General features: G+C 39.5%; 1 protein-coding gene across 1 annotated transcript in view; it reads right to left on the minus strand.

The window, feature by feature from the left end:
* The window catches only part of ENOX1 (ecto-NOX disulfide-thiol exchanger 1), a 143,836-nt gene that overhangs the window by 40,933 nt on the left and 82,294 nt on the right, over nucleotides 1-20,609 (minus strand). The window contains exon 8 of the mRNA XM_082013807.1: nucleotides 4,030-4,214. Within this exon, the coding sequence (XP_081869933.1) occupies nucleotides 4,030-4,214 (185 nt within the window). The remainder of the gene's footprint in view (nucleotides 1-4,029; nucleotides 4,215-20,609) is intronic.

Here is a 20,609-nt window from a genome sequence, read left to right on the forward strand (position 1 = left end):
AACATAGGTGGAAGCATGGTTTAAATGGGGATTTCTGGATGACACCGTTGCCTACAGGAGCTTAAATTCAGCCCATCATGCTCAGGGAGTTGTGAGGGGAAAGAACATTGTCACACATTTACATGATGCAATGAAGGACCCTGCAGAATTACCAGTCTATTGGCAAACGAACCAGTTCAGGAATCAGTACAGCTATGCAAGCATGGCCCTGTACCTTGGCCAATTAAGCCTGATGAAAAGGTGGAACTAACTTGTTCAATCAGAGAGCCATGCCAAAGGAGGTATGCTCTGTAGACTTAGGACTAACTTGAGGAATAAAACATTGCACTGATGGCTGTGATCTGGAGGTGGCTCATGAACAATCCCAGATGACCAGCAAAAATCTGAAATTTACTTGGATATGTGCTAATGAGTGCCATCTCCTATGTGGCAAACTAACATTTTTCAAAGGCTTGTAATATTATCAATTTCAGGCAGATTTTACAACGGATATGGAAAACACATCATTAATTCAATAATGACTCACTGTCAAATTCTGAGTCCTTGTTGCAAAGCATGAAGGTGAAAAGTGCATTTCCTCGAGAATTTTCATTGGTGGACAACAAACAAGAAAAGCATAGATTTCACACTTTGTTCTTGGAATGGCTGAAACATTTTGATGAGAATTTTTTCAAAAGAATTTTGCTTGCAACTCCACGTGCAATACGTTAACCCAAATGGTTAAAATTTGGAGAAATTATGTACCCACTTAACAATTAGTCTTATAATGGCAAGCATTAAGCAACACTACTGGGTGATATTTTCTGCATTACCTATAGTCATGTATCTGCTAAAACATTTCAGAGAGATAGACAAGATTTTAAAAATTCTTACAGCTGTGCTGTGAAGTATTGTAAAAATAGTTACAACTAAAACACCCTTCCTTGTGATCATAGGCTTTGTTAGAGAATACCAAACACTGCTGGGAAAACAGAACCATGCGAAAAGTGATCTGCTTGGCATGTCTGTTCTCATATAGAAATAAATTGAAGGCAATACCACCTATGTAGCAGTGACAAGTTAATTCCATTTCCATCTCAAAATCAGGTAAAGTGTATCTCATTTGTTACCATGGATACAAGACATTATTTCCATTTGTTTGAGATCTCACAGTGGGTATGAAATTAAACTGTGACACAGTTTTATGGAGGAAGTTGACTAAAAACCCCATAAGTTCAATGTCATTACTCCAAAGGATTTTCTTTTTTTAGACACACTAAATAAGCAGGTTGCTGCTCTATGATTCGGTGATTCTATACTACCCATAAGGTACACTTCATAAGCAAACATCTATGTGATTTTGCTGATGCTACTTTGGATCAGTAGGAGTGATGGAAGACAAAATAAACATTCATTTCATCAGTCCCGCAAATGTGGGAAAGAATCCTGAAAAATGCCCAGATATTAAAAATACACTGATGTTGCGTTACTTGCTATTGTTTGGCACCAAATATGTTTACAAAAAAATTTCTTGATTCTGAAAATGCATCCACTTTTTCTCAGATAAATCTGCTTTTCAGGCTGCAGCTCAAACCACTTGCTCTCTAGTTTTCAAAGTTAGAAGAAGAAGAGGTGTATGAAAAAGCAGGGGAGAATTAAGAGTGAAGAAAGAGAAGGAATATATTTTTTTAATGCTGACAGATATGTAGGGTTCTGGAATTCAACGGCATTCAGTTTACCTTGTCAGAAATTAATTTTAATATATACAAAAGGATAAAAAGGAATACAGGTCTTCTTGTTAAATTATTACTAGTCAAGTCCTGGCTATATGTTTAATATTGCATAGCGAGGCTGATTTCCATAGATGCTGAGGACCTGCTGTACTGAGGGATTTCAGCTAAGGTTGTCATCTCTCAACATTTACAAACCCAAGCTGAGATAAAACAGTCTACCAAAATCAAAGGTTTATTTCTAAATATTCATGCATGAACTGCATGAAAACCATTAAGGTTATGGGCTGTCATGACTATGGCTAATCATTGAAATCCAAAACCATCATCCAGCTGCTTAATTGAATGATAATTTCCCACCAAATATTCTAAACTCCACATCCTGTGCTTCTGTGTTGCTGCTCCTTCTCAGTATATTGTCAGACTAGATTATCTGCAATGTCTTCTCCAGCTCCTTGGGCCATCCTTAATTATATCCCATTGGGAGTTAGTAGGTGTGACACCAAGATGGCAAACTAGAAAAATTCAGCACCTCACAGCAAAATTGTCACGAACATAGAAACTCTCAGAGGAATAGGGACTACAGTGTCCATTGCTAGCTGAACAAAGAGGTAAGTTGGTCTTTGTTGTTGACTTGCATTATTAACATTTGCTTGAAGTTACAACAGAAACCTATTTATGTTCTACAGACTTGATTGTCCTTCATCCAGACCCCAGGTAGGAAATTATAATAATGCAAAATAAGCGTTAGGGCTCTAGCATTTTGGTTTAGTAGTATTTTGTGCCCACTTTTCACTAATTTTAATGGAGAATTAGCACCAGGCTGAAATTTAGCACAATATTTATGTATATAGTCAAATTTAATGAAGCCAGTGATATTTAAATATCCATTTATATAAGGATAAGATGGTGAACAGACTTCAAGCATATCTAAAGTATACTGAAACCTCAAGTATTTCTTGATTAATGACTTATTCCAAGTTCAGGAAAGATTTTATTCTTGAATGATCAATGACTTATTTCCTGTTTTTCAGATATTTTGTTCAGAATTACTCCACGGTACCATAAATCACCCTGATTTGGTAAAACTCTGCAGACTTAGATGGTGCTTATGTTTGTATAAACACGTCTGTAGGCTTGTCTTCTGCTCTGTTATTTGGTCTTAGGTGGAATTTTCAGACTTTTTGGATTCAACAGGTACCACGATAGCAATGCAATTCCTAATGCAACCAGGCAGCTCATATGTAAATAAATGTGTCCTGTTTTTTTGTCATTAAAAAACAGTTTAGTACAAGTGGGTACAACTTGTCCCCTTCTAGAATCTAGTAGCTGGGACTGATAGAGGAACGCACATGTTGCTTCAGGGCACAGATGAAGGAGGCAAAATTAACCTCTGCAGTGATTTCTTGAGAAGCTCTATTCTAGGTAGGAGCCCACTCAGTGTTGTGGTGAGCCACTGCCCTTGCGCTCCGTCATGTAGCAGCTGAATACACGAGCCTGGACAGAAATGAAGTTATACACATGTATGTTGAATGACAGCTGCCTATGTTTTAATGGACGTGTCAGATGAAGCAGTGGCAGCAGTCTGGATGTGCTTGCCAAGACTTGCCCTGCTCAATGTCAGGAGCACACTAACAAATAAGGGAGAATTCTTATGATAAACTGCCCCTCCCCTGCAGGGACACACTGCAGCTTCTCGCTGACTCGTGTCAGGGAAAAAGCTTTGTTGCTGCACTAAACCACTTTAAAAATTGCCTGAATTTATGGTTACATCCATGGTTCAGCATAAATGATAAAAGCCCAGGAGACAGCATTGATGTTGCTATCTACTTGAAAGTTAGCAGGAAGGTAGTCTGGACAAGCTGGAGATTTCTCAGTCATCCTCAAGCAAGGGTCAGCAGAAAAAAGACAAAGCTGAGGAATGGAGATGCATCTAAAGATGCAGATGAATGCAAACAAAGGCACCGCAGAGCACTGGCTATGCTACACTGGGCAAACTTTCTTGAACTTTTGTGCAGAATTAAGGCCAACTGGATTGAGGAGAACAATAGGGAATCTACAGAAGTAATTTGCTCCTAAATAGAACATGCATAAGGAAGTTCTTTGATTGTCCGATTGGTTTATAGTTTATGAATTCCTAAAATGACTATCCCTAAACATGTCCCAAATTCCTCCTCTCCTTTTCCCCATCTAAAATATGTAAGATTTTGACTCCAAAAAGAAATCAGGATCTTCACAGCTAACAGTCTTGAGTAGAGCACACCCCTCTGGTACCACTTTCCTAAAAAAGACGACCTGTGCTTTTCTTCCGTAGCAATACCTGCTGCATGCCTTGCATTGTCTGCTGCAGGAACTGCAGCTGCTGGTCCTTCGTAAGGCTTTCTTCCGTCCGAAAAAGCTGTCCTTTCTCCTGTTTCAGGAGCTCCACTTCATTCCTATAAGCATCCAGCTGCCATCGAAGACTATCGTTCTCTTCCTTTAGAGCATATGCTTGGGCGGCTAGAGCTAAGAGAAAATGAAAATGTGAAGAAATCAGTAAAATGGATTGTTTCCTTACAAATAATGCAGGCAACATTGTCAGGGGAGATGACAATACAGCTGAAAGCCAGTGAGACATTTCACAGCTGAGACAAGACCCAGCAGAGCTGAAAATGATTAGGTTCTGGCAAAGACTGTTGCTGGGAAGTTATTTCCTGGGATGGAAGGAGCCATAAAGCGACCCTGGATAACTCAAACGTTACTTGCAATCTGGCTGCTACATTTAGGCTTATATTTTAGGAAGAAACTGGCATGCAGTCCAAGGGCAAAGCACCTACCAACTTTACAACATTTTCCCAGTGATGTTATAGGAACTGATACAACTGTTTAATAATTATACTAGCGTAGCGGCCAGATGTTCCACTCAGATCTGTGCTAAGGAACTTTGACTACGTGAAGTTACTGGATTTAATCCCATGAGAGAGGAAACACAGAAATTCCTCTCCAATCTCGCTATGAACTACTTTGTAGCAATGCTTATGAGGAACCATTTAGACAGAAAAATGATGTAATGGAGTAAAATTATAAAAAATGCAAATGCTCAAAAAAAGTGTTGGCACTACAAGAACATTACTACATTAAAGGCATTGAAAGACACTTAAGTCATTTCCTTAGGAAGCTCCATTTGGCCCCTTTTCAATTTAGAATGGCATTTTTATTATCATAACTGATAGCAGGTGTTTGTGAAGAAATCGATTAGTATGCAGGGATGGAAATTACATTTGCCAAATGACTTGCACAGTCTGCAATATAAGCTAAAACTTGTGTAGCAAAAGGCAGAAGGCTATAAAACATGTACTAGGAACATTATTTAAATAAATTATCCGAACATAAATACATATGGGGAAGTGTGGCATTCATTACTTCAGGGATGTGGTTATCATCCTATAGAAGAACCCACTCTTGCTAGTATTTATACTTGGCAGTAGCAGTGGTCATTTGGCAAAGCAAACTGCCATACTATACTCTTTTCCTTGCTGGAACCTGGTAACACAACAACATCACAGAGCAGCTGTAATTAAAAAACAACGATCTACCATAGCCAATTCTATCAACATTTGGTAACTGAAGCGCATAACTGATTTACATTCCTGATTAAATGATTTCAGGCTTGGTATCACAGAATTCTTTCTTGCCCACCTACAACAGCAATATGGTTAAACTCCAAATTATAGAAAATTGTATATTAACTCCATTTAATGTTAGACCTCTCTTGACTAGACCTTCCACAGATAAAGAGTCCCCTGTTCCCCATGATAACATGATTCAACACATTTGTGACGTTATATCAGCACTTAGATAGAATGTCACAATATTTCATTACCAATAAAAACGTTTTGTCTTTGGTAGGACAAATCTACCTTTTCCTCAGGTAATTTTTACTAACTTTAAAATAGTACAAATGCATTATCCAAAATAAAGTTAGCTACTATTCAAATACAGACATGGACTGGTTATTGCGCTTAATTTGGATATTCTACAGAATCTCTCTGGAAGATTTAGCAACAGTTACACTATTGTTACATCAAATTAAATTGTTCTGAAAAGCATATAATCATCCTTCCATGAAAAAATTTACCCTCAAGAAATTGCAATGATGAGTCCAATGGGCAAATGAGAGAATGATTTCTTTTTTTTCGTAAGAGCCAACAAGCTATAATAAAAGAAAGAAAAAAAAAAAAGAAAAAAGAGACCAAGCAAATAAAAACCTCAGTCTAACAAAAACTCAATGGTTTGGGTTGGAAGGAATCTCTAAAGATCATCTAGTTGAACACACTTGCCATGGGCAGGGACATCTTTCACCAGATCAGGTTGCTCAAATCCCTGTCCAACCTCACTTTCACCTATCCATCCATCCATCCATCCATCCATCCATCCATCACTTCCAATGATGGATTATCCACAACTTCTCTGGACCACCTGTTCCAGTGTCTCACTATCCTTGTCATAAAAAATGTCTTCCTTTTGTCCAGTCTAAGTCTATTGTCTTTCAATTTAAAACTGTTGCCCCTTATCCTGTCACTACAGGCCTTGGTGAAAAGTCTCTCTGTCATTTATATTCTTTTACTCCTGTAAATCAGACTCTCCCCCCAAATTAAAAAAAAAAAAAAAGAATAAAAACTACATGCAGTACTGAATTCCAGCCAGAAACTGCCTATCCTTCTGCTCTCTGAGAGCACAAAAGGAGACCTCATGGGCATACTCAAGTTTTCATGGTGGCTTAGGAGCAGTAATTCTTCTGCTATCACCTAATCTAGCTCTTAAAAAACTTCTGAGAGCTACTGTATAAGTGGAGGGTCTAAGGTTTACATACTTGTTAACCACCATCCCCCTTGACATGTGGGTTAGGACCCAGATTCAGCTGAGGTTCAGGCTGCCGTACCTGGAAAAGCTGCTGTCATGTATTTTTTGTGACACACTACAGCCCAAGCAGAGAACTCCTTCTCCTTTCGTCCTCCTGGGTGAGCTCAGGCTATTGAGTGGGGCCAGGCAGAGCACGAGAAGTCTGTCTTCTCTGAAGGGGCAGCAAGTTAGGGGAAATGGAAAGGGCTACAACGTATTGCAAAAGTAAGTAACTTATAGGTGATGAACCTACTAGGGTTTAAAAAACAACTCATCCAAATGGAACAAGTCACATTCTGTATAAGCAGTGAAGGTAGCCACCCATTTTTTCCTTTAGAAATACAATACAGCTTTTTTACTGCTAAAAAGTTCAGAGTTGGACTTAGGAGTGCCATTATTTTATTTTATTACTTAAAAATTAGTTTTAGTATATCATATTAAAAACTATATTACAATAATTACATTGCAGTTCTACCAAGAATCCATCCATCCAAACATGGGTGCCCCATTATTCTAGATTCCAGACACCAGAAGACAAAGGCTGTATTTAGAAGAGATTATAATTTTAAGACAAAATGGAAATATCCCAAACAACCTAAACTGACAGAATAAGAGTACAGCAAAGATTAGTTTGTGATATTAGGCAGGATTCCCAGCATTGCACAATTTCTTATCAACATTATTATACACTCTGGTGATCTTCCCAGCCATTCATAGTAATCAATTCAAAATGGAGTCCAAAGTAGAAATATATCCTTAAATAAGGAGGATGCAACACATATAGCAGCAGTTGAACAGAATACTAAATTGTCACAAGCTTTTAAATGAATTAATTATAGATAAGAGCCCACAAATGATATGATGTTAAATACATGTAGTTATTTTGCTATTTAATTTAAAGCTACAAATAGTCGGTTAATAGCATGTGCTGACGGAATGATAGCACAAAAGGAGAATAAGTCAAAGACAGGCATGTGGTGGACCCCAGGGGTTCCAGCTCATTCAGCACTGGGTAACTGTTTTAAACAAAATCAGAAACATTCTTTGTGTTGACTTAACATAACTATAATTTTAAGATATTTATGTTTTAGTGCACTAAATTTAAAATAATACTGGGTTCGGACCAGTGTCTCTTTTGATTCCAAACAATTTCTATATAATTTTCTATTATATAGAAAACCAATTATAATTTATTTTAAATATATTTTATTTATAACAACTATATATATTAATATGTGATTATATATTAACATATTATATAAAGAAAGGCACTTTGCTGAATGCTAAATTAAAATTAGAGGAGAATTTGGGGGTAAAGGGGAATCTGCCTTTTAAAACATAAACATTTTTCAAATTTTTACAGAAATTTTTGCTGTGGCTTAATTGACAAAGCTAATGAATATATTTTTTGCTGAAAAAAATTTACTCAGATCATCTCAATGCAACTTCTCATGACATTTTAGGTTTGGTAGTTCAGATAGATACTTATCTACAGAATCTCTTTCTGTGACATGCTAAAAAGCATCTTGGGATAAAAAGACAAAGAATTCTGAAAGCATTTACAGAAGCACTATGTACATGGAAGCTAGATCAAAAGAAAGCTCCAACAAGAATCTCAAATAGCTGCCTGTGCTGCAAATGGAAGAAAATATGCCTACCTAAACAAACACAGCTGGAAACCAGCTCAATATACGTTTTACAGCATTTTCACCGAGGGCTGCAAAATGGTACCTGCCAGTCTCAGGGAAAGGGCAGGAGGAAGATTAAACGTATGTAAGTGGGAGAAACCGTCACATTGATACTTTGAGGACATCCAAGAGATTAGTGTGATTTCCTTGTGCTGAGGCAGAAGAGCTATATACAATTTGGCAACAGCCTCAGTGGCAAAATAGACTCCATGGAGTGGACCCAGGCTAGACCCAAAGAAAAAAGTCACTTTTTTTAAAACAAGTGACTGGCTGATCAGAAATCTACTGCAGTCTAAGGGTATACTCATTGACTGATGTGTCAGAATAAACAATTAACTCTATTTTTCTAGAACGTCTATATCAGATAGTTAGGACTGTGTTTTCTTTATGAGTAGTACTGATCTGTACCTTTTACTTTTAGCTGGTACTCTGTGGTTATGCTTCACCTAACACTTAACAATGCCCACTGGAGTCAATGTAGACTAAGTCTTCACAGGTGATATAGGGTAATTGTAGCATGTTATGACTCACGTCATGTCATAGTGGCCAGGAAATAAAGTGAACATCCCACATCTCTGAATGTATCTATTTATTGAAGAAATTAGGGAGAATTGAAAGTTTTCTGCCAATTCTACTAATGCGCACCTGTGCTGTGCATTTCTCATTAGATGATGCCCTAATAACACTACAGTTAACATTAATGACAGACTACTAATTTGCATATTGGGCACACTTTGAGTTGAAATGCACAGGCAGTAGCTTATCTCAAGAGTCTGAGACAACCTGGAAGTAGTATCTGAAAAACAACCAAACACTGACAACAATAACAGAAAATCTCTGGTAAATTCAGAGACTTCCCTTAGGTGCTCCAAGCAGAACTTTTTCTATAGATTTTTTTTTTCTATAGATTCTGCTATACTTGTATAGAAATAGATCATAAAACTGAAAACTTCTATGCTTACTTGTTTATCTTCAGACTTTTGGTCTAACCTCTTCAGCAGAACATAGCAGGGGTTTGGAACTTTAGCCAATGTATTGATACAGTGACATGGATGAAAACAGATGAAGAGCATATTCCCAAAGCTTCCTACCACCCGAGTTCAACTAATGCCATTATTGTAACTTCCTGACTTGAAAATTATTAAGTTTTAAATTATATAATGTTCCTTTTGATAACAGCAGCAAGAAAAGCATCAAAAACTGTCAAAATTATTGTTGTTATTATGGTAATTTTTTTGCATCCCTCCCATTGCAGAGCATTTAGAATGTCAAAAAAAAAGCCGTCTTGCAAGACACAGCTACTTCTTTGAAGAGTTTTCAGCTTGAGGAACTGAACGAACGTGAGAGCAGAGAAGTAAGGACACAAAGTTCACAACTGTAAATACAAACAATAAAAGTTATCCTTGGCCTCTACCTAGCTTGGTTGTTTTTCAAATAGGTGAACTGTGAAGCAGCACAACCAGGGAAAAATCAGCAAGGAAGAATGTTTCTGGAGGTTCTGGAAGGGCATGAGCTATCTCTTAATGCTGTAGAAAACAGGGCAAGTTATGTGATAATGGCATTTGTCATTTGTAAGGAAAATGGTCTTAGCAGAAGTATAGCATGGATGGTCTTAGGAGATATGTGTGTTTGGGAACAAAATTTTTATCAGGGCCTGTTGCAATAGGACAAGGGGTAATGGTCCTAAACTAAAAGAGGGTAGATTTCAACTAGACATAAGGAAGACATTTTTTACAAGGAGGGTGGAGACACACTGGCCCAGGTTGCCCAGAAAGGTGGTAGATGCCCCATCCCTAGAAACATTCAAGGTCAGGTTGGACAAGGCTCTGAGCAACCTGATCTAGTTGAAGATGTCCCTGCTCATTGCAGGGGGGTTGGACTAGATGACCTTTGAAGGTCCCTTGTAACCTAAACCATTCTATGTTTGTATGTGTTATCTTGAGAAAGGGCTCAAGTGAGGGCCAAAGAAAAGGAACTCCTGAAATTCAAACACGAGGTCACAAGGTTTGGGTATGAATTTTGACAGAATAAAGGCAGAGTTCAGATTCTAGGAAGAGCTAGGTGGAACAAAAGAAAATTTTCGACCGGAGTTCAATCTGTGAAGGAAGAGAAAAGGAAGTGTGGTAGGACTCCTGGTGGTGGCACAAGAAAGGTGGTGGCATTTTTAACAGTTACTGGGTGTAAGGAGGAAGAGTTCAAAAGTGAGTAGTGGGCCCAGTTTCACGTTGAATGTGAAACTGTGAGAGGATACACTGGTGTGAGCATGCTGGCATGTGTCAGGAAAGGGTGACACTGAGACTGGGGCTGCCTTGAAGGAAAAAACTTTCAGTTTCATAGACTAGGTGGGACCACTGGACCTTCATTCATTTTTACCCTGTAAGGCTCTGTTTAGTGCTCCAGCCTGCAGGAAATTAAACTTTGTGCTACAGTCTGAGGATCCCATCGTGGTCACTCAGAAGCAGGATGTGTGTGAGGGTATGCCAGTGAGTGATCCATATCTTGACGGGGGTGGGAAGGCCGGGTTTGCAGGATGTCTGCGAGGTGGTGGGCAGCAAGGCACGGCCATCGCTGCAGATGGAAATCTGGATGGCCTCCGAGGTGGGGACACACACTGAGCAACTAGAGAAGCATGAACCTATGTCTCCACTGTGAACTGCCAAAGCTGACCCTCTTTCTGTGTTCCCCACTAGTTGTCAACTCCTGAAGGAATGAAAGTTGAGGCCAGGTATAGATCCACTTGTCTCACATCTGACTTTCGTAAACCCTACCACAAAAACTGAGCTCTGAGAACAAGTTTTAGTTACACATGCTCTGTGCCTAGTTCAAAGGCATTTGGGAAAGCAACTCTTTGGTGGTATCTCCAAGAAGCTTGCTGGAAGAGTAAGACTGAGCTACACCTTCGTTGCTTTGAGGCATTTTCTCAGCTCACTTTACAACAATGTCAGGCTCCTGAGACCTCCAATATCTTAAAGTGGTTTTGACCCATTGCCTTGAGTTTCTAGAGGTCACTTTCTTTTCTTTGTGGACAGTTACTAAATACCTGATCACCAGCATAAATAGTGCTTGGATGTCAATGACAGGTGCATAGAAATATGTCTGATATTAGCAGATAAAAGCAACATTATTCCTAGACTGCATTCTTTAATAAATGCCTTTTCCATTCCTCTCTCATATTTCCACAAAAAAAGACTATGTCACTTGGCGTTTTTAAAAAAAAAAAACTTTGGCTAAAACTTGAAAGCAGCTATATAACTAGCCCAAATAAACTCTGAAAACAGAATTAGAATGGTATAAAAATAAATAATTTGGGGCAATTACAAGCTAACCCAGCCATGAACAGTTTTTTCTTTCCCTCTTCAGACATAACGTAACCAAACAACGAAGCGATTTCCACATTTTTTTTCTAATGTTAGGCACACTTCATTTGAATGTCTCAGTACCTGCAAATTTAAACTCTAAGGGCACTAATTATCTCATCTGTGGAGGGGTTTTTGTCATTAATATTAGCGGGAGTTAGGGCCTGCACACTGGGAGGGAGATTTACTCTTCTACAAAATCTGCTTTATTCAGGTGCAGTTGCTTTAAAGTCCTTTCCTCACCATGCAGCCTATGTTCAGTGCAGAGAAGCTCATTATAGCAGTTACATTCATGATGATACCAGATGTTCAGATTGAATACTCTTGAGATTTATTTTTGGGCTTCCTATTCATATAAAACTTGCTGGCGAACAATTAGTAAATGGAAGGATACTGCCCACCCCCCCCCCCCAAAAAAAAAGAAGAAACAAAAGAAAGAAAGAAAAAAGAAAAGTTGCATTATCATTTAACTGCAATTTTATCCATCCCACCCAGTACAGACAGATGTAACATTTGAGAAGCAAAAGTACTTCTCTGAAGAGAGATTTTTCTCAGTTTACAAAACTTCTTGCTTGGCAGACTTCAGCATTAGCACCGTTCTTTCCTAGGTTTACCACACATGTGGCTCACCAGTAATTTATGAAGGCTTATTATTTCTTGTGTAACGAAGCATATCTCTTTGCAAATAGCAAAGAAGGTGTAGGGAAAGGGAGGGCAGATTACAGTCCAGCTGGGCCTAATAACAAAAAGTAGCACGCAAATGCTGGCTCTGCAGTGGACTAAGAATGCCCCAGGGAGCAGTGCTGCCAGCTCCTGCGGTGTTATGATGAGCCTCACGATAGCTGACATTTTATTTAAAGCCCTAGAGAGATCATTAACTGAAAATCTCCACTATAATCTACGGGACTAGTGGCTTCCAAACTTTCTAGACTGTGGATCAGTACTGGCTCTCTGTATTTCACCATGCTCTCACAGACTCTGACTTTTAATTAAAAACACTAACAAGGTAATTTAATCTCACTGTTCGAGCCAATCCTAGGAATAAGACGCAGATTACTTTCTACCGTCTTACAAGTGATCATTGGCTCAGGAGCTCAGTTTGGGATCATTGATCTAGACCTCATGGCTGCAGAAAACCCACTTGAACAGTGAACCAGCTTTCTCTAAAGGGTGCAAAAGACAGAAGGGTAATCTCCCACTTCAAGCCAATCTTTCTACCCCTCTCTCTGTACTTTCCTCTCTTTTACCTCTGCACTGGTTCTGTTCAGTTCACTTCCTCCTTCAGCTCCAAACGCACGACTCCATCTCTTTTTTCATTTGTAATTCCCACTTGCCTGACATTTCCAGATGTTTCTCTCTTCCTGTATTTTGCAGTACGTTCTCCAGTCCCCTCTTACCCAGTTCTGTCCCAGGTAAATTGCAGCATTAAGTGTTTTGAACTTTTCCTACAAAGATGTCGCATCACATTACTGAAATCCGTATTTAGAATTTGGAAGACACCACCTTGTTACAATAATATCAAAGCCTGTCACATTTTAGGTCTATTTTACTTGACAGCATCTCTTCGGAGAACAGGAATCTACTTGGCTTATAAACGGTATTTTGACAGTTGCTAGTTAATCTGCCCTGTTGAGATCAGTTTCTCCAGGTCATCTCTTTAAAGCAAAGGGCCCTTGTTTCCTCTCCTTTTTGGGATGCATTTCTTCCAACATCACCTATGAGATGCATTAAGTCAAACTGACGTGGCTTATGCATAAGGGGAGACAGGAGAGGGAAGAGTAGCCTCCACACAGGCAACTGTGATGGGTGGACTGTTGTGTTGGTTGTTGCGTCACCTTTCGTGCTTGGTTCTCCTCTTGAACTAGGCGTGTAGGAAGCAAGACATCACAAGAAAACATAGGGGTATAACTTTGCTCAAAAATAGTAGCAGTTCTCAGATATTTTCAACATTCAGTAAGAATCATTCCTTGTCACTGCTTATTAATTTGGTTTGTGATGAGCTGAATTTTTCAGGTATTTACGCTTTATATTTACTAATAACTGCTGCCTCAGTTAAATATAATTGATCAACTAATCAGTTTCTTTTAGAGGTTGTGCTTTTTTTCCTAATGAGAGATAGGACTGTTACAACACTTGCAACAAAGACTGTGCTTTAAAGATGCCAGCAAAGAAGTGACTTTTTTCCCCTAAGCAATGATATGAAAAAAATTACTATTCCCATAACACTAAAAATGAACAGAGGAGATTTTAGTCTCAAGGGGGAAGGAGTATGTTCACTCAAGTAAGAAAAGCGCTGGTTACTGGGGAGATGCCAGATGGCATTAATGACCCTCTCCCGCATCAGTATTGGAAAAAAACTGCTTGTATTAATGGTGCTTTGCCACTTGAAGGTACAGACATTTGAACTCTGCATAGCACAAAAGATGCTGGTGAACGCTCAGTGTTTCATATATGTTATGTTAATCTTATGTATATAGCATAAATGGATTGTATGTATGTGTGTACATATGGTATATAAATTGCTTAGGATATTCAAACATTATTGTACATAGGTAAATCTCTGTACAGGTGGGTTACTGATGGTTACTTCTTAGGAGTCAAAGTAATTGCTATGTTTTTATTCACACTTAAACAATAAACACTGGCATTCACAAGATGCATGGCTGCATTGCTACTGTTGGCATTTGAACTCGGCCCAGCACCACAACAGCTTGCAAAAAATAATCTGTTGCAGTTATAAGCATGAAGAAACTGTCATTGCTCCTTGGAAACAAATTTGTCAGTGTGCACATGGATCCCTCAGTTTGTCACATTCATTAGGGAAGAAAGGGCTAATCCGAGTGGTTTGGATTGTTCTGATTTATAATAGGCAAATTTTGTTCGTAAACATAAAGTGCTTTCTATGAACGTGAGGATAAACCACGTTTGTACAAAATTCTATCGCACCTTAAATTGCAGGAGAGCATTTATCCAGCTCTCTCTGACCTTGTACTGGATTGGAGGACTGAGCGAATTTTTCTTTTAAAATTGCACATAATACTGAAATACTTGCTCGGTTACTTTGGCCTTAGATAAAAATGGATCTTAAATAAGGAAATATGTTTTTACCCTTTTAGAAGGCATAAGCAAATGATCACATGAAGTTTGTAATTTCTTGTCCCTTACATTCAGAGGCAGCATTTCTTGAGCCATTTATCCCTTATGTGAATGGAAGGGTACCCAGAACAGCTGTATCTGCAAGCCAAAACCTCCTTTTCTCCCCTCCATCCTGCCTTCAGCATATGCAGTATCTGCAAAGAGAGGTCACTGTGCTTCTCCACAATGTAACATGTTAAGTAGGTATTTTCTCAGCTATTGAAAAATAAAATGTGTTGCAAACTTGCAGATGACAGGGCTCTGCAGGGCTTAGTGGTACTTCCAGTCCTTTCAGAAACAGGCAATTTATTGAAATTTGCAAAAAGCATGTAACTTTGAAGGGGTAATTGTGAAATACTCCTTGTATCAGACTTTCTGGGTAAGCTACTGCTTAGGACTTTGTATCTGTGGGTGTTGAGCAGAAGATGAGTGAAAACACTCAAAGCAGCAGGCAGTAGCTTGTGGGGTAAAGGTCTAACAGCACAGGCATCTCAAAACCGATCGACAAAACATGATGAGACAGATGACTATCTGATAATAAAACATCACGGAGAGAGCTATTACTTTTTATCATGTTCTTCCTTGAGTATTAAAAGCGCTCACTTGTCTCCAGAGCTCAGACAATTTTAAGAGGGAAGACAGTCTATATCTGACACGTGACAAAGAAACAATTAAGAAACTGGTGTTGTGGACCAGCAACCACCCAAATATCTTCAGAGAGATCCCGGGTGGACATTTGAGGTGGGCACTTGACAGTTGTAGAAGCAGCTCAGCAGTCACTGGATACAAGTGCTATAAAGATATGCTTGGCACAATTCTTGCACCTGAAAAAGTTGCTTTGCATCAGATATGTGGAGGGCTGAATAAATAAACAAAAAGGTTAGGTTGGAAACTATTTTGCCAATTGAAAGGAAAAACACCCCAATTAATTAAAAAAAAAACACAACAAAACAAACCACCTTTCTTTTAACACAGAAGAAACACATTTTCCTCCTTTAGAGTTCTGTACACCAGTGTTCAAGGAGCCACATGCTGGAATTAGTGAGAAGTGGAATAATATGGTATGGTTTTGATATGGTATCTAGTTCTTCGATCTTTCATTTCACGTTGGGATGCCATCCAGAGGGACCTGGACAAGCTCGACGAATGGGCCTCTGTGAACCTCATGAGGTTCAACAAGGCGAAGTGCAGGGTCCTGGCCCTGGATTGGGGCAACCCCCAGTATCAATACAGGCTGGGGGATGAAGGGATCGAGAGCAGTCCTGCCGAGAAAGACTTGGGGGTCCTGGTGGATGAAAAGCTGGACATGAGCCAGCAGTGTGTGCTCACAGCCCAGAAAGCCAACCGTCTCCTGGGCTGCATCCAAAGCAGCATGGCCAGCAGGTCGAGGGAGGTGATTCTGCCCCTCTGCTCTGGTGAGACCCCACTTGGAGTCCTGCATCCAGCTCTGGAGCCCTCAGCACAGGAAAGACATGGACCTGCTTGAGCGGGTCCAGAGGAGGGCCACCAAAATGATCGGAGGGATAGAACAGCTCTGCTGTGAGGACAGGCTGAGAGAGTTGGGGTTGTTCAGCCTGGAGAAGAGAAGGCTCCAGGGAGACCTTATTGCAGCCTTCCAATACTTCAAGTGGGCTTTTAAGAAAGATGGGGACAGACTTTTTAGCAGGGCCTGTTGCAACAGGAAATGGGGTAATGGTTTTAAACTGAAAGAGGGTAGATTGAGACTAGACATAAGGAAGAAATTTTTCCCAATGAGTGTGATGAAACCCTGGCACAGGTTGCCCACAGATGTGGTAGATGCCCCATCCCTGGAAACATTGAAGGTCAGGTTGGACGGGGCTCTGAGCAACCTGATCTAGTTGAAGATGTCCCTGCTCACTGCAGGGGGGTTGGACTAGATGACCTTTGAAGGTCCCTTCCAAACCAAAGATTCTATGATTCTATGATCCTAGAGGACTGTTCTTTGTTTTCTCTTCTTTCTGCCATAAATCTAAATCCAAATAAGATTAAAAGAAAATCACCTACAAGCAGCTTTGAATCTATGTGGCTTTCAACTTTATGAAGCAAATCCTTTGATATATTGGTCACAAAAATGCTATACTATCGATATGTGTCATCAGTAAGAAACTTATTTTCTTGAGACGGTCTTTGAGGAAAACCAAAGCGCAAGACATCATGAAACTCCTCTGAATTGAAGATTCATTCACTAAAGTAAACCAGCATCACTAACTAGTAGTAGTTTTGGGAGTTTCTGTGGCCATCCAGCTTCAAGCAGGAGCTCTGCTGGGTGCGTTTTTAACTCCCGGCATGCAACCACATTACAGACAGCCAGTCACACAAGGAATGAGAAGCTGCATGCATTACCAAGGAAGCTTTTAATGCTTTGGAAATTTCAGCCATCCTTGCACGACACAAGGATGCTCCCCAAACCTGCAATTATGAGTTTAGAACCTTGTACTGACTTCGGAAAAGAGTCTGCTTTCTGATCATTATCTCCTCTGACACCCTAGCAATGGCTGATGCTTCTTGGATTTAAGGGTGGATAAGGTACGTAAAGCTCCACCTCAAGCAATACCTGCAAGCTTCTCTAATGTGCTGGGGTGAAACGGGTTCCTAAAAATAACAGGGCATGAAGGGCAGCACAATTAAGAAAACCTAAAACCGAGAGTGTAGTTTAAGAAATAACAGAAATTATCTTTCATAGGAGGTCGGAAATAGGGCTTAGGCTGAAGCCACTCCTGAAGGCATTTGTTCTTTATGCTCTGTTTAGAATCAACCACCTTCACTGTTACAAATAGGGCTCATTCTCTGGAAGGCTATATATGAGAGTAAGAGCACAAAAGCTTTATATTGGAGAGGGCACTATAAGGAAGGTCACTTTATAGAAAGCATGAAGTGTAATTTGGAGAAGAATGCTAATACCAGCTATATCAGATTGTGAGGAAGCTGAAAACAGCATATGTTCTAATATTGTCTTTTATTGATTTTGCTGCCAACATCCCACTTCAACAATGTTACAGCCACACTTCAGGATTCTTAATGGAGGGGATGGAGAAAATCAATATACAGAGCTTGCTTCTGCTCCCATTGAAGTCAATGCAAGTTTCATTATTAACTGCAATGGGCACAGGACAGAGTTCAGATTGTTTTGTTGCTTTGTGTTTGTTTTTTCTTTCCCTTTTTATTTAACCTCCTAAGGAGCAATGTGTACCGTTATCCTGTGCTTTAGAAAAGTCCCATTTAAATAGGGCAATTCCCTATCAAACTGCAAGTCTAGACATTCAAAAATGATGCCCTGCTTTATGAACCCTAATGAAAAATTATAGCCTGTATCCTGAACTGGGAGAGTTATGATAAAAGATACAGGATTTGAAATAAATTCTAATAACAAAATAATTTCTTTTTAAAAAATGCTTTAATTCAGATATAAAGCAAATAAAAACTATTTAGCTTTCACTGACTTGTAAAATATGACTTTCAGTATACATTGTTTGCTCTATTACAAGTAGGGGGGGATGCACCCAAACTTCTTTTCACTACTAGTTTAAAGCTATTTACACAAAATGAAATATGCTAAAATTATCTCCAAAAATTATAAGCATCATCTTCATTCCAACAACATGCTGTTAATTTTGTTCTAGCATGAATGCAAAACATATTTTAACATGCTGTCAAGATGAGATACTAAGAATGTCAATAAAATGACACTAAAATAAATGTAAATTTAGATTGCTGTCACAAGTGGCTGCTTGGTTTTGTGAAGATGTTAGGTTGCTATAGCATTTTCCATAGCAACTTTGCATCTTATTACATAAATAATCCCTCAGCGTCCTTAAAGCTTACTAAAAACAGGATTAGATCTATTCTCATATGTAATGATCTTTCATAAAACCTTATCAGTATGAAATACCCAGAAAACATGATAAAATGTAGTCTAGATAATAGTATTTCTGGCAGTTGGAGAGCATCAAAGCGCAACAGACTTGTTGTGTAGTAAACGGGACATCCTCCTAAAACCCATATTAGGAAAATGCCTTTGAAGTGTCTGTTTCCTCTAAAAATTGAAAGTTAGGTTAACACCTTCACTGCTGTGTCCACAGGACCGGCACAGACCTTCATCCCAAAGCTGATGTGTTGTGTGGTCCAGAGCAAGTGGCCCAGTACTTGGGACAGGACAAGGCTGTCTTTATTGCCCAGGGAAGACAAGGTTGGCAGCTACCTTCAGCCCTGATTCATCAAGGCAATTCTCCTAAATTCAGCTACACAAGAAGCATTGATAGAACCAAATGGACTTAAAACCAGGGGCGTAAAATTAGGCCCCTGCCTACACGCTTCCTGAATTTCAGCCTATTTTTGTGAAAGCCGTGGGGAAAAATGGAATGCATTTTAAGGCACAAAATTGGAGTCTGCCTGATGACAACAGCTCTGAACTGGCATGCTGTGAAAGACACTAGAACAGACTTTTCCCGGCGTAGAGGGAGTTATCATCTTGTGCTGCTTTCTAGTGATCATCCCTGATGGTCCCTGGGAGCAAAACTGATTGTCTGCTGTGTCCAGAGCATTTCCATTCAAAGGGAAGTTACTCCACTCGGAGTGCTCAAAAGGATTGCTCAGGTGTCTTCTCTGGCCAGAGAGAGGACCCTGTCAGAACTGTGACAATTCAGAGCTTCAGATTTTAAATATGTTCTTTTCTTTGAGATTGCTTGTAAAGCCTGGTTAGTAGCTTCTGTTAACAGGGTTTATTTTCCTCTTCATACGCCTTCATATGTTTATTAACACGGGCCTGGTTATGATACCAGCTGCCGATGCCTTTGAAATGGTATTGATTTATTTGAGGAAAAAAGCAATGCTAGCCCATTAATTTCTAGAGTAAATATATTTTGTTATTTTACATTACCTTTATCAACAAGTGTTTAAAAGGAAAAAGGGGAAATTATGGGACTGTTAAATATCAGTATCACTTTCCCAAAATCTGATGCCAAAAAGCTATGGGATGGAGAGGTAATGACAGAAAAATAAATTAGACTTTTGTTTAAAAAAAATCTCCCATAAACCCCAAAGGATTAGACTTACAAGAAAGGAAGGAAGAAATATATGATCCCTGGGCTCAGGAGGAAGAGGAAGACCTGACACGAGATCTGACGTGACACTGGGCCAGTTGGAAGAAAAAAAAGAGCAAAGCTCAGCTCCACACAGCTGGGGCTCAGCAATTTCTATTCAGAGTTGTAACAAGCCATATAAAGCTTTCCTACCAGTTTAATCCAGCTATAAAACACAGTTTCCATTCCACGTGTGCATCTCTGCATTCACACAAGCCTTAGAGAAAGAAAAAGAGGATTGAATTGCAGAGAAAAGAGATGAATAAGCATCACACAGATCACTTTGGTGTTTCCAGCTTTCCTTGAAGACTTGCCAGGCTTGCAACTTTCAGGATAGGCTTACGAACAATATCCCAAAGCCTGTTTTATGCCGTGTGCGCCAGGGTGCGATTTTCAAATACCAACTTTCACAAGGACTACACTCTTCTGTGAGACGGGCTGCCCGCTGTGCAGCCTGTCTCCTACCCAAGTGACTTAGCTGATGCTGTCAACAGGACAGAGCGGGTCAGGAGAGCACTTAAAGATCCAGGCTACTGTTCAAGACAGAAAGAGCCTCAGTGTTTGAATTTGGTGCCTACTTTGAGCGTGTTTGAAAATCTTGCCATAGAGGATGTCTGTCCTGACTTGGAAGGTAGCACCAATCTTACGTGTTCAAACTGGGCTTACGCTATATAACTTGAAATTGACTTTTTGCATGGAGTCCGCGAGACTTTATTGAGTTACTTCACCACAGGTAATAAA

Source organism: Phaethon aethereus (assembly GCF_964289735.1).
Source record: "Phaethon aethereus genome assembly, chromosome: 1".
NCBI classification, from domain to species: Eukaryota; Metazoa; Chordata; class Aves; order Phaethontiformes; family Phaethontidae; genus Phaethon; species Phaethon aethereus.